Below are 22,657 nucleotides of genomic sequence, written 5' to 3'. Positions count from 1 at the left end.
TTAGTAACAAAAACATCTCAGAATCTAACAGATTCTATCGATAAGCATATAAACCAATTTAGTACTAGAGCAAATATTGACACTTTCTAAAAAAAAATAACTATTTACTACTATTTTTTTTAAATATAACTAAAACATTGAATTCATATATACAGATTTTACATTTGTGCATTTATCCACAAAGGCAAGAGATGGATATGTTAATACTATAACACCAAACTGTATGGCTTTAGAGGACCAGGTTATTCTCAACGAGCACAGGGTGATTTTGGACCTCGCAAGTGCAGGTGGATAGGTGAATCATCAATGCATCAGAAACAGTTCACACTTTCCGAATCCGCTTTGATCTTCTGACAAGCTGAAAAGCAGACACAAACTCAACCACACTGATATTGTCATTGTATAAAGAGCTTAAATGTGTAAGCGTAAGGTCGTTATTCAAAATACTTGTTATAGGTAAGGCATATTGTAAATACTAAACATGGGATATTGAACTTCGTTTCACAGAAGGCATTGAAGTTCGTTTTTTTTCCACTTAACTTGAGTCATTAACTAAGAGCTACACCACATACGTTTTATTTTTATGGCCGTCATGGTAGACATGTGGCAGTCACATGTTTACCATGTGGAGCATCAAAAGCACCATTTTTTTAAAAGAAAATCACATTTTTATCCGACATGGTGATGATGGATAGTTGGATGTGCAACAAATAACTGAAGTTAACGGTTTGTTTCATTAAGGAAACTGAACATCATTTTCTTTCAATAAAATCACTAAACTTCACATTTGGTTTGAAGTCATTCAAGCCCATTTGAATATAGAAACTCATGATGTAGCACAAAAGTCAATTGACTGTTCCAACTAGCGTCATGCCGGGCATGTTTGACTTTTATGGCTAAAGTGGCACATCCTAAGACACAAACGACTTCAAACAAGTTACATTCTTGCCTGGCATGATTAGTTGAAATATAGTCATTGGTCTTCTATATTATAGGTCAACGTTCCAGTGTGTTTTAATACACAAATTGGCTGGAATAACTAAAAAAATGAAATTCAGTGACCTTTATAAAATAGACTCCAAACATCAATGACTGTTGGTGCAATTTACCCTATTAATGGCAAATTAATTGCCCTATGAAGAAAAGATACTAATGGCTAAGTATAGATGTTTTGCAGATAGACTTTTTCCAAGTCGCACTAGAAACTCCACAAAACTATTGCAAAACTTTAGTCGCCTAAACAGAGAAGACTGCATGAAAGCAAACAGAATCAAGGCTTACAGGTTCTTCATTAACATTAACGACTTCTGATGCTGATGCGTCCGAGGAAAGTTTCTGTACCTTCTTCCTCTTGGCTGCATAAAGATATTTAAATAAACTCTATGAAAACTTTGCAACGCAACTTCTAATGGCTCAAAGGAAACATATGAAAATAAATTATTCAATACACTAGATTAGATGTACATGAAAATAGAGTTCCCCTCATCTAAAATCCCCTGTGCTATATCATCAAGACAAACATGTTTAAATATCATCTGTACAAGAGATTGTTTAATTATAAGATGACCATGCAACGTTGGTAGTAGAAGGCATCTTTCTATAGAAGTAGGGGTGGCAATTTCTGACATGACAAAGATGATTCACAAAGACAATCCGACTGACACAACATTGTTGACATGATTTTCATTTTCTTGCATTTAAACCATATATATAACATGACACGATTTTGACATGATAACCGAATTGCTACCCCTGTATAGAAGGTGAAGGTGTAAAGCAAACAAATTTCAACCGACCTCTCAGCTAATCACTAAGTTTCAAATTTGGGAACTTATTTACTCTGATTGCACAGAAGAGTTCCATACTTCCAATAGAACAAGATTATGTAGCTTTAGTTAAAAAAAAATTGATGTGCCAACTAACAAGCCCTATGACCCCCAAGTTCAATTTATGAATTGGCTGGAAAAAAAAAACAGAAATTTACTTGCCAACCATTTTAGAAATTTGATCAAGTTTCCAGTGAGTATCCATCCTGTAATATTTGATGTACGGGAACTGTTATGATCAAACATTATGGTGTCCAACATACTGTTTGTCATATGCAACCACAACCACTAGGAAAGCCTTTCTCAGAACCAAACAAAACAATAAAATATATAATCATCTTTTTAGCTTAGTCCCAAAAATCCGAAAAATATTATAACCAAACATTTAAGTTATTATCTTAATCACTGAATACAATATACAAACATACCAGTACCTAGCTTTTAAAAATATATTTCTTGCACCCATGTCATGTCTGTGAACTGAATAATATTATACTTCCAATATGCATGGCATTCTCTGGACATTTAAATAGAAACAGTGAAAAACAACATATTTGCCAAGAAGTATTGATCTATACCTGGAAGGTACACAAAAGGCCAATGATCAAATGTACAGAAACTTTACCAGGAATAGATGTCTTTCCTTTATGGAACTTCTCCTTTTCCTTGTTTGTCACCTCTTTTGACAGCACAACTACACCATCTCCAGTTCTATCAACGGTTTCTTCTGCAGTACTGAAAGAGAAACACCCACTGAGATTATGCAACATCTAGAAGGCAAGAAAATGTGAGCCATATGTCAACAAATGATTTAGAATTCATCAACCGCGTCATTTATCTTTGTACCCCACAACACACACACACACGGGGAGAGAGAGAGAGAGAGAGAGAGAGAGAACCTAATTAAGGCCAATCAAATAAAAAAAAAAAAACCCACTAACCCCATTAATCCCTTTATCAGTGTGATAAATGGTAAAAGTAAAATCTCACCAGCTGGCTGCAATTCATTGATAAACAAATACAAACTCAATTGCCAGGAAACAGAACTTAGTGTATAGCTAAACACTTCTAGTTAAGGTTTTTTTTTTAAAAAAAAAACTGCCATGTAGTATAAAAGCTTTGACAATAAAACATCAGGCAAGAGAAAGTTGTGACCCGATATCACGCACAACCCAAAGTGAAAACATCTGTTAGTATAAAAGTATAACCAAATTGCATCTGGCATATCATGTAACACAATTATGAAATAAAAACAAAAGAGGAGAAAGCTAGTTCAGAAACAAAAGATATTCAAATGCACAACTAACAAAATTTATAAGAACATCTTTGTAAATAGTAACGAATAAGTACTAAAGACATGACACAGAGATAAAAAAAAATAAAAAATACAGCCGCTTTGATTCTTACTCTTCTCTCTCCCCCACCCTCCCCCCCCCCCCCCCCCCACAACTCTCTCTCCCTGGCACAACCATACACATACTTTCTTTCAGAAAAGGGAAAACCCATCAACATAGGTAAAATAAAAACAAAAGATGGAACCCAATATTCATCAAAATAGAATGTACAAGCACTATCCCAGAAAAGTAGTACAAAAACAAGGTCTTGATATGAGTATGCCCAAAGTAAGTCCACCATAAAGAACTCACCAATCAGTTGAATGGAATGTCTTTGCTTCATCTGCCAATTTCATCTCTTGGGAAGAAAGGGTCTATACAAGGAGATTAGTATTGAGCAAAGTATAATAATGACGAGCAATTATGACTACCAAAAATACCAAAATTTCACATTTACAAGCTAAACGAGTTTAATGTTGTTGTGCCGTTACCTTCTCTGTTGGGGAAGTCTCACCAATAGTCTCCCAGCTTTCACTATCTAAGCATAGTAATTCAACATCACCACTATCATATGAGATCTGTCAACAACATGAAAGAAATTTAACGCTATCAACTACACAAATTCAGGCTAATAAAAAAAAAGCAGGAAAAAGAATTATTTCAAGATAGATTAACGAATTTTTGAGCTTAATATACACTTGGTATCATACTCCGAAGGTAAATAATCATCTCCTTCTCACAAAGGAGCAGCAATTCATTCAATGACCAAGCAGTTATGAATCACTGGTGTCACTTGTGCACAATAAAACATACACATCCTACATGGAAACAAACTTTTGAAAACAAAATGACACTGAAACATTGATTCCTTTCCATCTGAAACATACATATCCATCAGACCATTAAATTTCACAATTTCCTCCAACAAAAATGAAGGTTCACAATTGCATGCTTACAATGCTGCAATAAGGGTTTAGGTCTTTTAGCTAAAGTTTGGGGATTTCATTCTATTTAGTGCTTTTAAATTATTTAGGAAACTGTATTATTTAAGAGTTCACACAGCTAGAAAGTTATATTATTTAAGAGTTCTATTATTTGGGAGTTTTTCTAAATAAGAATTTTTGTGTACTTAGGATCCTTGTCCATTTAAAGGAGAGGATCATATCCCATAATATTAATCATGAAATTTCAGTCAAATAAGAATTAAGGGAGTTTGGTGATCTTTTCCAGATAACCATTGAGCTACAAGGATAGGTGACTTGAAGAACAGGAAAATCAAGGAAAATCAAGGATTTTCTTGTGAAAGGATCCATGACAAGATCCTATTCGCAGGCCCAAAACACATGGCGTCCTATATATAGATGCATTCCCATAAAACTAATGCACTAAAACATCTATCCAAAATAAATGTGCTTTAATTGTACGCGCACAGAGTAAATGAGGGCCAAGAGATAACACCAATAGTACAGAAGACAAATTATTTACCTTATGAACGCTCTTCGCAGGATCAAAAGCAACTACTGTGCCTGAGCAGAAACTGACAGAAAAACCACTAGTTTATATAAAATCACTTAAAAGAGGTTCGAGAATGTATTTTCTTCCACCAAAAGGACCTCACCATCTATCAATAGGAGAAAATATTTTGATTCGCTTTCCAATTAATGCATCATTCTTGGTACTACACACCTGTTGAAAGAAGATACAACAAAAGTTTTATATTTTCAAATGAAACAATAAATTTTGAAATGCATTAAGGTGGGGCAGATACATGCCCTTGCACAGCACTGTTCATTAACTTTGCCTGCGGAATGCTTGGAAGATTCACCAGTAACAGGGCTGTCTACCCTGCTGTTTTCTTCAAATGCAGGAACGCGCTTTACAACATTTTGGACCAAATTGATATCCTGACTTGAAGGTTTTTGCCTTTCGGTTGTCTCATTCCGTGATATATTAGCATTCTTACATGATGTCAAGTTCAATCTCATGTAATTTCCAGATTGTAATCCACCCTCTTGACACTTTCTACCACGTTTTGGAAGGCTGCTGGCCGGCTAGAGTAAGAAAATTGAGGGGGGGGGGGGGGTAAAAAGATATTTTATTAGAACAAATACCTGAAGTGAGAAGTGAGAATTTGAATAGCTACATGAATGCTAGACATGTACCACAGATATCTGAGATCTGAGAAGTGAAAATTTTAACTAATTACATGAGTCCAAGGAAATCAGTATTCTAGATATGTACCATGGATACTTGGGATCTGAGACCATCCACAACTCTTTTGAAAAAGCTTTGTGAGGGAACTTTTAAATTTTCCTACAAATGATTAAAAAGTTTAGAAAATGAGAAACAAATTAAAATTACAAAATTTTCAGATGTTAGAACTTGCCTTATCAGACTTCTTAACTGAACTTAATTTATATAAAGACGCAGGAAGGAAAATCCTTTCAGGAGCACTTGATGATCGTGATGATGAATTGCAATCATGATTTAATGCAAATACTATGCCGGTCCCAATCTCTGCCAGAATTTGCAGTTTCTGCATCACATTTCTCTTTAGGAGGATCCATAAACAATAGAAAATAAAGAGAAAAAGAATGCTATCCAAGGGCTTGTGAAAATTAATTAATATGAAAGAAATGAAATAATACTAACAAGAGTTTGTGTGGCATCTTCAGCATCTTCAGCTTTCTTAATTGCAGAAAATATACTTAGCAGATACACAGCAGTGTCATTAACAAGATCCATGTTGCCGTTAACAACATGAGCATTTAGTAGTGCCCGTACAACCCAAAACAATGGACTGTAAAAAATCAGTAAAATGAGAAATAAATAAGGATAGTAGTTTTCATTTAGTGCATAGTAATCAATGTTACTGCTAAAATTAGCCTCAAATACATGCCTACAAAAGTAAGTGTATGCTTTCTCATCCTCACAGTCTTCAGGTGGAAAACCATCGTTATGAGCAAGTACATGGATCAAAAATACAACTATGTACGCCGGATAATTTGTAAAAGATCCTTCTTGTACAGCAGATATTTGGGGATTTCCAGCTTTTGTGCTGTAGTCCTTGATAAACTCTTCCAGGTATTTACATGACTAAAACAAACAATTACAGCACACATTAGCTAAAACAAGTACAAAGAAAAGAATATTGAAAAAAATATAGAGAATAATGTAGACAATGGGCAAGCAAAACATACAGTATCCTGCAGATCCTTAGACAAATCAGATGCAGCCAACGCAAAAACACATGCATATCTAATAGGTAGACTATGCTCCTTTAACAGCTTGTGCGTTTTGTTGAGAAATAGTCCCCGAACTGACGAAGAAGAGTCCTGACATTGGCCAGAAGGGAAAAAATTAAGTGTGGTAAGCTGAGGCTTAAGTATAATTATTCCACTGACTAGTAGTCTTCGTGGATTAGATTGTATTGGACATTGCTCATCAAATGCAGTAGTACCCTAAGCCAGATTCCTAATAAAACATTCATGCAATTGCTAATGCATCCTCCACCATTAGCTGTCAATCAAAAGCAACTCACAGCATGTCTATATCCAGTTACCCGGGTGAGTGGAGGTGTTAATTAGCTGTAATACATATGTGATACATGAAATAGGTTGTATACTCATGATGAGTACATATGGAAAATACAAATTATTTCCCCAAACCACGGAAGGTATAATTATTGTGCCAGCGTCTCTTCATTAATAGCTTATATGCCATATTAAGCAGCAAATGCAGTAGTAACGTAAGCTGTGTCATGGAACCAATTGAACTAAAAGCTCAAGTTGATATTTAAGGTCCAAGAATAGTTCTATTATAATCTCTGACCCATCCCCTCAAATGCTCCTTGGGCTTGAAGCGTGCGCAAGCCAGGTCCATCCCACCATGTGTTAAATTCATCAATAAATGAGGTTGCCAGGACTCAAACCCTCGACGGTTTGGTCCAAAAGGCTCTGATACCATGTCATGGAACCAATTGAACTAAAAGCTCAAGCTGATAGTTAAGATCCAAGAATAGTTTTAGTATAATCTCTGACAAGCTGGATGCCTAACAAAGAATTCATGGAATTGCTAATGCATCCTCCAAAATAACTGCCAACTTCATCCTCTATACAAGCATTCACACAGGTCGATATCCAATAATAGGTTCGTTGACCTTGTCTCAATCCATCAGAATATTCAATACATAAAGATATAAACTATGAAGCACGGACTCTTCCCCGGGGTCGCAGTGGCCGTGTCGGACTCGCCGGACTCAGGGACTCGCCGGTGACATGGGACACGGATGGGACTCGGCAGCGACGCGGATGGGACTCGGCAGTGACACGGTAGGGACTCGGCGGGGACTCGGGGGGACACGGCGGGGACTCGGCTTATTGTGAAAATATGTAAAAGTTTAGGGTTTTTTTAAAATCTTTTAAAACCTATGGTTCAATTACAAAATTTGACAAAAAAAAAAACTTAAACTACATCTAATTCTCACCTGTATATCGCGATTATAAACGCTTAGAGCTTCTTTCTCTTCCTTCTTCGATTTGTTTTGTGATTTAGCAAGTTTTGTTTATATATTTTATATCTAATATATATATAGAATTAATTATATAGAATTTGCCGTGTCCCGCCGCACCGTGTCTCATATTTTCTAAAAATGCCGTTTGCCGCGTCCGCATCCGTGTCCGCACCCGAGTCCGTGCTTCATAGGATATAAATGGTTATATCTTGTAGAACAAAATATTCCTGCTATTCTGTTGCAATATTAAACTAATGTTGCCTAATGATGGAAAATAGGAAGGGCAAAAAAATCTGAGAATTAAATGTAAATGCATAAGAGCACATAACTGTTTTCATTTTGCTTAACGTAGCTATATTTCTACAGCCAAATGGCATTAAGTTAATTTTCAGGACATCTCCCAAGAAAGCAAAGCTCTTTATCTTTTCTGCCAGCTGATCATATATACAGTACAAACCAACATACCTTTACCATCAAAACTGTTCGGCGAAAAATTTCTGGAGACACGTATGGGTCCCATTTTCTGGACAGCCGGAGTACAGATTTTGCAGCAGCTAATCTGATATGTGGTAAGTCACTTGCACTGACAAATAAAAACCATGAACATATTTTAAAAGTATGCTTCTAAAAATAACTATATCAAACCACAAAATGCGAAAATTAACAATTGCACAAAAACAAAAACTCAAAAGGAAGGCCTATTATCGGCAATCAATATCTCACATGCTAAGAAAAATGCTAAATGATACTCCTCCATTCCATTATATAAGTCGCTCTAGGGTTTTTTCACACAAATTAAGAAATACAATTAATATAGAGTCAAATTAATGAGTTTACATTGGTTAACTTAAAAAAAAATTCTCTCTCATGTAATGGTTGGGGAATAAGCCTTGGAATGTTCAGAAACACATGGACCAAGACAAAAATGTAATGCTTGGACCGAAAAACTAAACTAAAAATTCTTGGAAAACTAAAACAACTTATATTTGGGAAAAAAACTCACTTGCTAGAATGACTTATAAAGTGGAATGGAGGGAGTATGTATTTATAAATTAACAAGCACACGTTCAAGTTAAACAAAAACTAACACTCAAGAAAAGAAAATTAATTATCATAAATAAAGAACACTTAAATTCAATTTGAATAAGAAATTGCTCAAATCAAGCAACGGCTAAAAGTAAAAATTAACCTGAATGAGCCAAAACTTTCTAACAGCTAACAAAAACATGGAGAATGAAAAGGTCCATAGAAAACAAAACGGTATGCTAAAGGTATAGCTTAACAAATTCGGAATTGTTGGTTGGAAACTCATAAAAAATGCAAATGAAAATCAAGGTCTAAACTGATTTGTTAAGCTATCATAAACATAACTAAAAAATGTTGAAAAACATATTTCAATCAATAAAATTCCTGAAGGATTTTCTTTGATAAACAAGTGATAGTTTTGGAGACATACCATATGATTCCATCAAAATAATCACCCACTTGCAGAAATTTTAACACAACACCCAACAAGTCGTCAATTTGACGATTGACATGAGATCCTCGAAATGGCAAAAAACTCTTGACGAGTGTTTTCAGCCCATATATCTGTCAAAAGACAAATAGGGTTTATAGACTACCACAAATGGACCTTGAATAGCAAATTCAAACATGACTTTTATTCACCAAAATTGATTAACTGTGCTGTAATACACACACACAGCACAATTTAAATTAATAATGCTCAAAACATACCTTCAGTTTGCAAGAATGACTGCACTCAGAAGTCACATCAGATGAAAGGTCAGATTGTTGCACCTGCACATACAAGAGTCCATGTTACATGGATTGTAGTTCCTAATGACCTAGTAAGATACATCAGGATTTTTTTAGTAAAACCTTATTCTTTTTTACTGATGCACTTACAGGACAAAAATATACCACCACAAATATAGCACAGATCCCTTCTGATTACCTGAAAAATTCTATTGAATATATATGAATTGATCTCTCTCTCATGAGCTTCAAATGCTGAAACTGAGTGTTGAGCTATACAGCCCAATGACTGCAAAATTGTAGGAACATTCCACCCTTTATTTAAAGAATCTACAAGTTCCTGAAAGTCAAAACACAAACTCAGCACAATACAAAGCAGTTGCACATTACAAACTAACAAGATCAGCAAATGCAGATGGAAACCTAACAATACTTCCGCAAATTGCAAATCGAAGGACACAAATCTTGGAGTAGAAGATACACATCAGAAAATGAAAAACTCGTTCACCAAAAAAAGTTAATAGATCTACTACAACCATGATTATGATACATAATGAATATAAAGAAAGTAATGAAGGTTTAAGTGTTGAATGCCATAAAGTACTCACCTTGCACAGCTCAGATAAAACAAATTGCTCAGAGGTCAATGAAGCAATTGCTTTAACAGCATGCTTGGACTGAATCCGTGTTCCCTCTTTACAAACTCTCTCCAAGAAAGGGTAAAAGTCTCTAATTAATCATAATAAATAAATATATAAATTAGGACAATCCAAGTTACAGCCAACACATAAAAACAAAAGCTTCACATTCCTTATAATGAGATCTCTCCATAAGGTAGTGAAAATAGATAAATAAAGTAACTTCTCCCCCTACAACTCCTGCTCAAGAAAAGAAAACCTTTGATATTACACTCAAGCCCAATTAGTTTGTTTGAGAATTTATCCAAAAAATGCTATCAGGAATATATTTCAAGAGTGTAAAGCAGGCAATAACCATGCTTGCGGCGGAGGATGTAATATTTCTTCGACATGGTTCACTCAATGTTACATATCCTAAACATTCCATGACAGACACATAAGAAAAAGGATGAAAAAACCATAGTACATTCTTACAAAGTCAATTTCATGGTGCCACATTTTAATAAAAATGTTGTACACAGGAATTACCTGAATTTGACAGATATATGAGAACTTGCTTTTGCTAAAATTTCAATAAGAACATCATCAGTCGGATTCTCTACTAACAACATCCGGAACTGCTCTTCAGAACCTCGCAGAAGTGATGGGAAAAAGCTGACAATTGCCTATAACAGAAACAATGGCAGTTACCATCACATAAAATGAGGTTTTCATGAGTACTAAAGGAAGTGCACATGAACCAAAAATTAATGAGATGGCGGATCATTCTACTAAAGCAGAGAAAACTGCATTGAAACGGAACAGGCAAAAACCGATTACAAACATCAAGCAATAAAGAAGGGGCAAAACATTCCCCCAAAACAGAAAGAGTAAAAGCTAACTTAACCAAAGAATGAGCAGTATCATTCTCAATACGCCTAAAAAAAACTAGGCAGACATCTTCAAGCTCACGAAGGAGGTCAGAAATCACGACCCCAAGCGATGAACAATCAGGTGAGGAGTTATTGATAAACTGAACCACCATCTGAACATCTGAGTGACTAGAAAGCTGTTGGAGACCTCGAAATCTAGCCCAAGGGATAGCTTCTCGGATAGCCAAAGCTTCCACTAATTCCAGCAAGTTACAAAATTGAAAGATAGCAGACTTGCAACCAAAACGCTCACCCAAACAAAACTATCTCTATACAAAAATCTAGTATCTTACTAATCAGAGGATTCCATCATTAGATGCACCATATAACCGTGCTTAAAAAATAAACATAATAAAACCAGCAAGCACATGGAGGTTTAAGAACATTTAGATGCATAAATTAGTCAATTTTTTCTTTATAATCTTTACAGGAATTTCTAAATGATACTTATGAGCAAGGTTGTAAGACCCAGACAGGCCCGGACGGGTCAACCCAGTTGAACCGGACCCTGCAAGCAAACTGGTCCGGAGTTACCCAAAAAATTAACATTGCTGAAAACCCGCTTAAAACCGAGCGCTTGAACAGTTTTAAACCGGAAAACTGGTCACGGGTTAGTGGGTTTCATGGGTCAAAATTTCAGTCTTGTTTTTTTTTTTTTTTATTAACAGGGAGGGGCAACGACCCCGAAACAAAACAACGACTAAGCGCTACTGGTCATCCTAGGGAGACAAGTACCACAAAGATATGTTATTATTTGTCAATAACTCATTAATGAATTAACTACTAGACACGTTTTATGGGAATTTGAGAATTTATGCACAGCAATAAGTCAATAACTTTATTTTTTAGTCCTTAGGTATTCTTTCTAGTTTCTTCCATGTTGATACAGAGATGGTACAACTTTGTTACTTTCTAATTTCTAATTCTGTACTTGTAATTTTCAGTTTAATTTTTACTTTCTATTTTATTATCCTATTTGCAATCTACTAAACTGTGTTCTAGGGCTAGTTTTTAGTTTTAAATTATTCTGTTTGTCTTTTGGTGGCTTTCATCTCAAATCTCGATAGAATCTGTCAATTAAGGATTTAAGAGGAAATTTTTTAATTTCCAGGTATTGAATGACATTATTATAACTATTAGTATACATTTTTATTAATATTATTAATATTTTGCTATGTTAAAAGGTTAAAATACACTAAAAATATTAGTTTTTACATGATCTTTTGTAAACGGTTTAACCCCGATTGAACCCTGGTTGAACCTTAAACCCTTAACCCTCTTTGTCTTCACCGGTTCTTTGACCTGTCCTGTTTTGACAACCATGCAAATGAGCTTAAAAGAGAATCAGGTTGAGATGTGGCATCAACATTAATCCCAAAAGGATAGCTTCTCGAATAGCCAAAGCTTTCGCTAATTCTGGCAAGTTACAAAAATGAAAGGTACCAGATTGTTAGCCAAAACGCTCACCCAGAGAAAACTATCTCTATACAAAAATCTGGTATCTTACTTCTCCACCAAACCTTAGCTTTTTAATTAGTATCACTAGGGATTACCAGCTACAACATTTAATTATCACATACTCTCATTTTCTAATATTTTCATAGTAACCAGAGGATTCCACCATTAGATGCACCATATAACCGTGCTTCAAAAATAAACAGAATAAAACCAGCAAGTACATGGAGGTTTAAGAACATTTAGATACATAAAATTAGTCAAGTTTTTCTTTATGATCTTTACAGGAATTTCTAATTGATACTTCCTTAAACCATATACAGCTCAAACTGACATTGAGAAATTTAATTTTAACATGCAAGTCATAAGGAGAGTGATGGTAAATTTTCCACAGTCCCCAAACCTTGAAAATCATTTCTACCCTTATCTGAAAATCAACATTCAGCATAAACCAACTGTTGGACGGGTATCCCGGTGGAAATTTTTTAATTCCACCTGAAAGGGGAAGCACTGCATATATGTAACTAAACCAAAATTATTCTTACCAGAAGCAATTTTGCAGAAGATGCTTCCAGATGTTCATTTCCGGACACTCTGCTGGAAAGACGATCCAATATACAACTTACATTCTCCAAACTGAATATATTGAATGAGCATTTTGAAGACAGCTGTTGTAGAAATTCAAACTGAGGATGCTTATCTCCAATCATTTTCAGAAATTTATCCTAAAAATGGAGCACATATAAAAGAACATATTAGGAGCGAACAGAGAAATAATTGCAGCAAAAAAAAAAAAAAGTTCAGCACAAAAGAGGCAAGCTCATCAATGTTTATGGAAACACAAGACCCTGAAAAATAAAAGGATAACTAAAGTTTCAACTATTATCAAAACTGTGCATGCACCCACCCTTATCAGCATAAAACAAGAGAAGCCCTCACTAGAATAAAGCCTCTGGTTGACTATTCCTTAGCTTAAGCCATAGCTTGACCTAATACTTTTATTATTTTAGGTAGGAAAAGGAGCTAATGGAATCAAAGAAATCAATTCTTTATCAGATAATAGAACAATAGACAATCTTCATAAAATCTCAGCAGCATAAATCAAGGACACAAGTATTCAAAAACAGAATTCAACAATAATTGAAGGCCAGATTTCCATCTATGCATGATTACCAAAAATGGAATTGTAGATGGAACTGAAAACAGTGAAGCGGAATTAGACTCAATCAAACCAAGCTGGCTTCTGCTAATTCACAAAATAACTCAAACTCAATTGAGAAGTGAAAAAAAAAATTATAGTATATAATTTACACATTCGCAAACATCTATGGGAGCTTTTACCGAACAGCAAAACATGACTTCATTGACAGTGTTATCAAACTTGAGGATCATAGAAAAAATTCAAATATATGTTGACAATAATACAAACCATTTCAACAAATACAGTGGAAAAAACATATATAAACAGTTAGAAAAACTTCATCGTGAAATCAACATCATAAGAATATGTATACACACATGCCGTCAAGGAGTAAGAAATTATATGGTAAATGTTCTTAATAGTCATGAACTACCAGACCGTACAAACTACAAATTACAACTAAAGAATACACTAGAACTGTGATTACCAAATTTTTGCATGCCCAAGCTATTCTCCATGCAATAAAATTACCAACATAACAGAAGCAATTGCAGAAATAGTTATGCAATAACAATAATAATTAGATAGGCATGCAAATCATGTGTGAAGTCCAATTTTAGTTCATCGAGAATCATAACAAGGTACATAGGACAAGAATTTTATTAGTATTTGTATTTCTACTATCTGTACACCCATTTCTCCCTCTAACTCAATAGCAAGCATATAATGAAATCTAAGCAAATGCAAGACATCCATAAATATTGAAGTTTGGGTAGCCTATAGATTAATAGAGCAAACAAATATAAGTATTTACAGCATGTTTTATTCAAAAAAAAGCAACAGCAACCATGCAGTGATATTTGATGAATGTATCTTTTAATTAACTCGTATATACAAGGTCAGAGTAAACGGCGCACTCTCGTTGTTTGGGCATTTATACTTGTCTGATCAACCAGCAATAACTCTAACATGTTGAAAAGGTTATTGTCTTTCATCTGGTTTAACTTGTGAAAGCCCTCTTCAGCCTTGGAAGGATCGGGAAAGAACGCTGACATTTTCAAAAAAGAAAATTTGTTTCTCATCTGCATTTCTTCAGAACTATTGTCCTGCATCATTAGGGTAAAATAGAAATTATACTTAGATTCATGAAAGTGTCAGCAACACTGAGAATAACCATTTGACACCAGCCTAATTAAACATTCAGAATGAAAATGAGGGGAAAAAAGTACCAGGGGACAAAAAATATGCCATGCAAGCAACAAAATATCAATCAAATAATGAAAAATTGAAGATGCTCGCCATTCATTTCAGCTCCATACATTTTGCTAGAGAGAACATACTTTTGCAAAATAAATCATTTTCTGCTACTCAATTATAAGATTAAAAAAATGTAAAAGGAGCAGAATAAAATAAATTAATTTGCTTTCAATGAAGAAGACCATGAAATATTTGAAACTAAAGGACCATATGTTCTCGTATCCACAATTGGTTAGTGACAAGACTATATTAGTAATGATATTTTCTATCTAATTCTCTTATTTTGGAAACATTTGGTGATTAAAAAAAAAATGATTTTGTGTCATACTTCACCAAGGGAGAAATTTATGGTGTTTGATGAAAAATCTGAAAATTTGGACCGTTTTGGCGCATTTCTGAACCATCAGCCAACTTTCGGTAAGGTGTGGACACGCCTTACCTTGATTAGTTAGGTGAAAAAATTGCAAAGGAAGGCGGTTGCCAGTTACAAATAACATACCTATGTGGTCGGTAACTTTGCAATTAGAGAAAAGGTCATGCTCATTAGAAGTGATTAGCGTTTCCTTATAACTAATGTAACATTTACAAAGAACACAAAAAGAGAAAACTTGACGAAAGCCCATTAAATCTCATTTAAAAACATCCATAAACAACAATTTAGAAAGACACTAACAAAACCCAATGGAATTGAAACCTAAGTTTGAGAATTAGTTATACTATCGAAAGTTTGCACAAATGTACAAGATGGCACAAAAACAAGCAATTCTAGGGAGGCCGTAAGCCATTTTACAGAATAAAGAAAAAAGACAAAGCAAAACTGCATACTTTTAACACCAAAAGTTCAAATGATGCACAAAGAGGACCGCCATAGCCATAAAAAACACACTCCAATTAGTTAATCAAAAATCCTCTGGCCATCCTTCACCATACAAGCTTGAGGATTTATAGCTCTCTTCCAGCCATACAATATAAAATAACAGCTTACTCATATGGATTCAATCAAAAAGAACAAATCTTGTCCAGATTTAATCTTGAACAAACATGCTGATATATGTTGCTAAAATAAGAATCATACAAAGAAAAGAATCTTGTAGAAGAGCTGTTAGAGAGCGGGAAAAGTAGTAATGGTATGTGAATATTAATAATCTACAGCTCCCTAATTCCAACTACAAAACCATGTAATATTACCTTTTGCTTCTTCCGTAGGGCCAAATAACTTTGCATTTCAATTTGCAACCTGAAAACAAAACAAAACTTAGGACAAAAATCTCCCTATGCAGCTAAAATTAAATAATATTCAATACCTTCGCTTTTGTGATAAAATAGAGTTCAGTGCCTTCACATGAAGGGGAGTAAAAAGAGAAGAGAAATGGATCCAGTGCTTAGTCCTATTCTCAGCCGAAAGACAAACAGGAAACAAACTCTCTGCAAGAATAAGCTCCATGTTATGGGACCTACAGAATATACACTACATCAGGCATTGCAAATCTCACGTTCTGATTGGAAGGGTTTTGTATGAAAAACAACATACATACCTAAACTCTTTACAATCTTTATCATAGCAAAGCATTAAGATTTTACAAGGAATCCGTTCAAAGTGGTCGTCCATAGTCAAATAGCCTTCAGAACACTTATTACAATATTCTTGATATACCTCAATCAACTTCTGAAACGCCTTCTTCCTAACAGATAGCTGCAAGGCCTTCACAAGTTAGACAACCTAATTTTTTCCTGAAGAATCTGACAAACATATATCCAAATAATTGAACTAAAGTATACCAAACCTTGTACGAAAAAACATACCTTCTTATCCCTAAGTCTTTCTGTAGCTTTTGATATAAGTTCAGGCGAAAAAAAATTCATGTTAAACCTGGCAAGATCACATACAACAACTACTGCCAGTGTTCTCACTCTGTCATCAAAATCAAGCAATCGACCTTCAATAGCAGCTGCTTAATTGAAGGGTAACAAATTAATTTTAGTAACTGCCTAATAAAGAGTCTGCAGCATATAAACTATGTTCTGTTGCCGAATGACTCACACAGAAGTTCAGACGATTCTTTCCCGGACGGATTCGCCATGTAGCACGCTTTAGCAGACTGCAGGGCACTAAGTCTGACTTCCACAGATTTATCAGAGAATCTATTTTTGAACTCAATAAAAAGATTGTGATACTTCTGTGCAACGTGCTGTTCAGGCATTGCAAAGAGCTTTCCACTTAAATTAACAGCTTTTATTCGGACATCAACTTGATCAGTCTGAAATATAACAATAGCATTAAACGGTCAACAAGTTACAAGAAATGGTGCATCTGAAAAATCGGGGATGGGAGTGGGAGAGGAAAAAAAAAATATAAGGTTCAGTAATTGGGCAGAGGAACATATAAATCATTCTACAGTACTGATACCACATTATCTATAAACTGAGATAAACTAAGACGAGAAACCATACAAGTAATTCTTGGATCAAGTTAGGGATGACAGCCAGAAGCATCTCAGGAGCACACTGGAAGACTTTAAACAGGATTTCATGATAAAATTCTTTGAGCTCACTCTCAACAGCATCTCTATCCAAAGAACATGATGTTAAGAACCCACAAATAAAGGGCTCAAGCTTTTCAGCACAACTTTTTATCACAGAAACAGCAAGCTGAGAAGCGGCAGAAGATGCAGCCTGCAAAAATTACAAGTGAATACAGAAGAAAAGTGTAAAGCATTGGCTAATGCCAGTTACTCCTGAACAGCACTAGAAATTTGCATACAGCTTTTGCATGTGCAATTGCTATCCACATTCATCATAATGACAAGATGTTCAGAAAGGGTGATAACTGAAAATTAACTGTTATGCTGAGTAAAAAACCAAGCATTTGTATCAAGCCAACTCATGCTCAATATATAATGGATGTAGGATTTGAATCAATATTGATACAAATATGGCAACTAATTTCAAAGCCAATAAAGCGAACCTTTCAATAGATTTCAACTATCAGTGTCAAGAGAATAACTTCCACACCTAGAACTTTAATTCCTAGAAAAGAACCAACATAATTCTACACAAATTATCAATTCAAATAGTACCCAATATCCTCACCTTTCCTTTCTCATGACTCATGCAGATGACAACATAATTGGAATTTACATCATCAAACTACTTACAGAAATGCAGTATTATTCTGGTGTTTCAGGTTAATCATGATGCTTTCTGCAGATCAATGTCTGAGCAATCATAAAAAGAAACATGCTCAAGTTTCATGAGCAAAGAAAACATAGGTGAAATTTATATTTCGTGAAAATAATATTCATCCACATCAAACTTAAGTTTATAATCTCCAGTAATTTTTTTAGAGAAAAACCACATCAATAAGGCCTTATACTACCAAACCATAAATTCTCGACATTCAAGCTGTGGTATCCCTCAATTTCACCCCCAAATTGTTCTTAAACTATGAAGCACCGTACGCGTACGACAAACGGAATTTTTAAAAAATATGAGATACGGGATACACCAAATTTTTATATATATACATATATATCATTGGTAATATCAAATTAAAAGATACATAAATATATAAAAGCACAAATCACATTCATAATTCATTATAAAACCACGAACGACATTCATAATTAACTAATAAGTCATTAATTCATCAAAAAGAAACATTTACTACGTCAAACTATTTAAACTACCAAGTCTAAAGACTACTCTAAGACATTTTCATGCTCTTCATCTATTACTCCTTCATCAACAAACATTTAATACTGATTAGCTTTTAGTTTTTTATTTATTTTTTTGCAAAGAAAAGGGTGCGTGGGGGATGGTTTAGTTAATTATTTATATTAAGGACTTATATTAATTTTGTATATATTGACCACTATTTATGTAAAGTTATTTTAAAAAAAAAACCTAAATTTTACCTAATTAACTCCGAACCGCAACCCCGAAGTATCCAGTGTATCCCCATAATTAAAAGAAAAAAAAAAGGGATACTTGTTTTGCCGTATCCCCGGCATATCTGTATCCCCGTAGTATCCGATATGCGTACGTCAACCTCTTAGAAATATCGGTGCTTCATATTTCTTAAATTGAGGATGCATGCATATTTAAAGAAAATTCCCTCATTCATAAACATCATATCAACTTCTTTTCAGTGCAATTTGATCAGTTTGCAACTTATATCAGGTGAAAACCTAAAATCCACCATATCAACAGAACTTTTTATAGAGTCTAACCATAGGTATGACCCATTTCTCATGCAAAAAGAAAAGTAGCCTAACACCATTAAAGCTGGAGAATAGGTATTCCATGAGTGCTTACTTTTCCCTCCTTTATGAGATTTCGCAGAATCACATCTGAAAGTGCCTGAGAAGCCTCCTCGTGTAAAATATGTGTCATTATAGACAAAAGATCATCTATCAAAGTTGCCTGATGATTTTCCCTGTTAAAGACAGAATAAAGTGTCATTGGCATCCCTAAATGGAAGCACAAAAAAGACAAATAAAAATCATAATCTAAATGAGCAAAAAAGATTAAAAACTAAAGAAAATTCTCCGCGCCATGGAATGGATGAAGTTCTACATTGCAAACCAAATGTTGTCATCGAAAAAGTAAAACTAATAATATATCTGCAAATTTGCATCACTCAATTCTAAACCCCATCTGATGCATGACATATGGTTTCAATAATCAAGAGAAAAAAAGAAAACAGGCAAAAGAACAAATAATACCAAGCTATGGAAAAGCAAACTATTTTCAATCTAATTTAAATAGGAAACACCGCATGGAACAAAAACTTAAACCAGAAAACAACAGGAGAGAGGGAGGGAGGGAGCATTCTGACCTCACAATGGAGAAAAAAATGTTAAACATTTCAAGAACTAGATCATTGCAGTCGATATCGAGCATGACAACAAAACATTTACATTGGGCAACAGTCTCCAATATCTTAACCCTCCTTGAGAAGTATGGACTGGTAGTATCAGCAAGCTCCGCAAACATACTGAGAATAAGTTTAAAAATATCCTTTACAAATAAAGGATTAAAGTCAGTCGAAATACATTAAGAGATATAAGGATATAGAGAAGTATAAGCATGCAAATTGCAAAGCTATGAACACGAGAATCTCACTACCCTTAGATATTTGTCTTCAAAAGGAGGTTCCGGTGCAAGGACCCTGAACATCTCACTGACACATATGGCCACCAAAAGTTTAACATCTTTATCATTGTGTCGAAGAAGGCCATGTTTAATAATAGATTTGGTTAGGGGTCGTATTGCAACTTCTAGCCTCTTCATAGATTCTGCCTTTTTAGACTCTTCATGTAGAGAAGAAGACTGCTCGATTTGTGATAAAGCAGTCGCAGCTTGCTGCAAATCAGAATAGGGCAGTTCTAAACTTTTATATAACAAATTTATCAGCACAACGGACAAAAAAAAAAAAAAAACACTCCTGAAAAAATCATAAGCATTGAAACCTCAAGCTTAAACACTTGTTTAGCATCTCTATATAACTCAGCATGCAGAACTATATCATACTGAAACTGCAGGTTACGCATCAAATAACTACCCAAACGATATGGTGAACTTCACTTTATGATACTATACAGATAAGATATTAGTCTGACCATAAATTCGCCCAAACCTAAACGAACCAGTCATTCAAACATCCAAATGCAAAAGCAAGTAGACCCTAAAAATATACCAAAACATTGCGTTCGAATTTCACACAAGTTCAGCCACCACCACTATCCTCACGCTAATACTAAATTTAATTTTTTTTGTTGGTGACATAATACTAAATTTAATTTGAAACTACTGGTTAACAATTAAGCAGAAAGAGCTTACCCGGAGCGATTTCACAAGGAAGTCTTTATTAGGGCGAGCGGGGCGACCGAGTTGAGTACCGATTTCCGCTACGAGCTTCAACGGTGGCTCCTCCATTGACACAATTAAAAGTGAAAATGAAAAACCCTAGTTGAGCGATTACTTCTGAGAAGTAGTAGTTGTTTCTTACTTCACCATTCCTTCCAATTCGATTTCAGTGTAGTACATAAAGTGTGTTTGAAGAAGGGGAGAAAGAAAGGGAGCGGAGTGCTTTTAAAGCATGGAGGATCCCGCCTTCCTACAGCGTGGATATCACGCGCCTGTTTTTGCTAACCGCCGCGTCCATATCAGAGCCAGTGTGCCACTGCCACATAGCTGATACTCGTGCTCAAATCCGACGGTCCAAATTAATTAATAAGCTTGGATGGATTTGAGGAGGTTAAAAAATGGAATGGAGGATAGGGTGAGGTGAGGTGAGGTGAGGTTATTAAAGTAATATTACTTAAACAAAGGGATGTGTTTATGTAGAGTTGTTAACGAGTAGTTCGGTGTTGATAAAAGCTCGATCATATTTGACTCGATTTATAGATGAGTCGAGGTTGAACACGGTAAAATTCGGTTCGAAAGTTCGTGAGCGAACTCGGTTATAGGTTCATGACCAAGTTGGATTATAATGTTCATGAACACGCTCGTGAGAAAGTTTGTTTGATTATCTTTTTTAATAATATTATTTTTATAAAGGGAAATGTAGAACAACGTAATTTTTTAGTAAAATTTAGTTTTATATGTTTCAAAACCGTGTAGTTCATAATTAGGGGTAAATTTCAACTATGGTGTACAACTTTTGCCTCATTCCACACTTTGGTGCACAACCGTCAATTTGTCACACTAATATGTACGAACTTATAGGTGACTTCTCAATATGGTGTACAACCGGTAAAAATGACCGGTCAACGCCTGGTCAATACGCCACCTCATCATTTTTCATCTATCCATTTAAAAAGATGGGACTCACTTCTTATATAATTACTAAAATACCCCCTCTTTTAAAATTACTAAAATACCATCATCATTTTCCTTGCAACCCCTTTCTCTCTCCCTTTCTTTCCATTTCTCTCTCTAAATCCTCTCTCTCCTCTCTCTAAAAACTCAAGTAAATGAATTGTTTTTTTTTTGCAATTATCAAACTTGTATAAAACTGGAAAAGATTGATGTTTTCTTAAAAGCGTAATAGCTGATGTTGTCCGAGTGTGCTTGGACGGCTGATGGAGAAGAAATTCAAGTTCTGGACAATCTAATTCTAGTGACTATGATGAAGAGAACACACAAGGCATAGGTTTTCTTGAGAGCAGCTCTCAACAAAGAGGCATACAACAGAAACGGTTATATTCGGAAAGTGGAAGAATCACAAATGGGTTTAGGAGCATATGGGCAAGAAATGTTGAATCCCATAAAGTTAGAAGGACTAAGCATAAAATTTGCTTCCATAAAATTCCTATGAACAACAGGGGTCAAATCATGAAGAAAGCTAAGCATAGACGGCGGAGAGAAGAAGTTGGGTGATATCGGAGGCAATGAAGCTGGGTCGGCGATAAAATTCCAGAAAATAAATTACATGATCTTTCCATTACTTGATTACTCGTTTCAATTCCTCTTAATAAATTCTCCATATCTCTGATTATCTGCTGTTGTGGCATCATCATCATTATTTAACACCAAGTAAAAATGACATTGTTCCTTTCCATTATACCATGAAAGGTAAAGTTTCTAAGTGCAAATCTAAATGGAAATGGGTAAAGAAAATAAATGCACAGTGGGTTCTTAAAGATCAACCCATGAAATCAACAAAAAAAAAATTCAACAGCTGAACCATGTCTTCCTCTACATTGTGAGATCGAAAGAGCTGCTGATCAAACACCTCTAATGTCCATTCATCTTTTAGAAAGAAAACCAAATAGAGGTATTTTAGTAATTACATATATGGTGAGCCAATTTTTGACTTTT

General features: G+C 34.9%; 1 protein-coding gene across 3 annotated transcripts; it reads right to left on the bottom strand.

Annotated features, from left to right (window-relative positions):
* LOC136234949 (sister chromatid cohesion protein PDS5 homolog B) lies at positions 1-20,930 on the bottom strand. Of its 3 annotated transcripts, none has more exons than XR_010691565.1 (32): positions 20,675-20,930; positions 19,961-20,197; positions 19,671-19,852; positions 19,148-19,268; positions 17,285-17,506; positions 16,875-17,091; positions 16,637-16,782; positions 16,369-16,526; positions 16,138-16,287; positions 16,022-16,070; positions 14,494-14,682; positions 12,981-13,160; positions 10,598-10,734; positions 10,040-10,160; positions 9,631-9,771; positions 9,411-9,473; positions 9,130-9,263; positions 8,139-8,256; positions 6,361-6,495; positions 6,060-6,256; positions 5,813-5,960; positions 5,547-5,696; positions 5,402-5,473; positions 4,933-5,211; positions 4,779-4,846; positions 4,646-4,697; positions 3,652-3,738; positions 3,473-3,534; positions 2,452-2,561; positions 2,255-2,343; positions 1,282-1,355; positions 1-358 (listed from the first exon to the last, which is right to left on the bottom strand). XR_010691565.1 is itself a non-coding variant. In XM_066024439.1 (31 exons), the coding sequence occupies exons 1-31, from the start codon at positions 20,768-20,770 to the stop codon at positions 323-325; spliced, it is 4,131 nt and encodes a 1,376-aa protein (XP_065880511.1). In that variant the 5' UTR covers positions 20,771-20,922; the 3' UTR covers positions 1-322. The 3 variants fall into 3 exon arrangements, 1 of the variants encoding a protein (XP_065880511.1); XR_010691564.1 differs by having other exon boundaries at positions 2,261-2,343; XM_066024439.1 differs by lacking the exon at positions 2,255-2,343 and having other exon boundaries at positions 20,675-20,922.
* Between the last annotated feature and the right edge of the window lie 1,727 nt (positions 20,931-22,657).

Source organism: Euphorbia lathyris, chromosome 7, assembly GCF_963576675.1.
Source record: "Euphorbia lathyris chromosome 7, ddEupLath1.1, whole genome shotgun sequence".
Classification (NCBI taxonomy): Eukaryota; Viridiplantae; Streptophyta; class Magnoliopsida; order Malpighiales; family Euphorbiaceae; genus Euphorbia; species Euphorbia lathyris.
The sequence above is the reverse complement of the archived record's forward strand: the minus strand, read 5'-3'. Positions and strand labels throughout refer to the sequence as shown.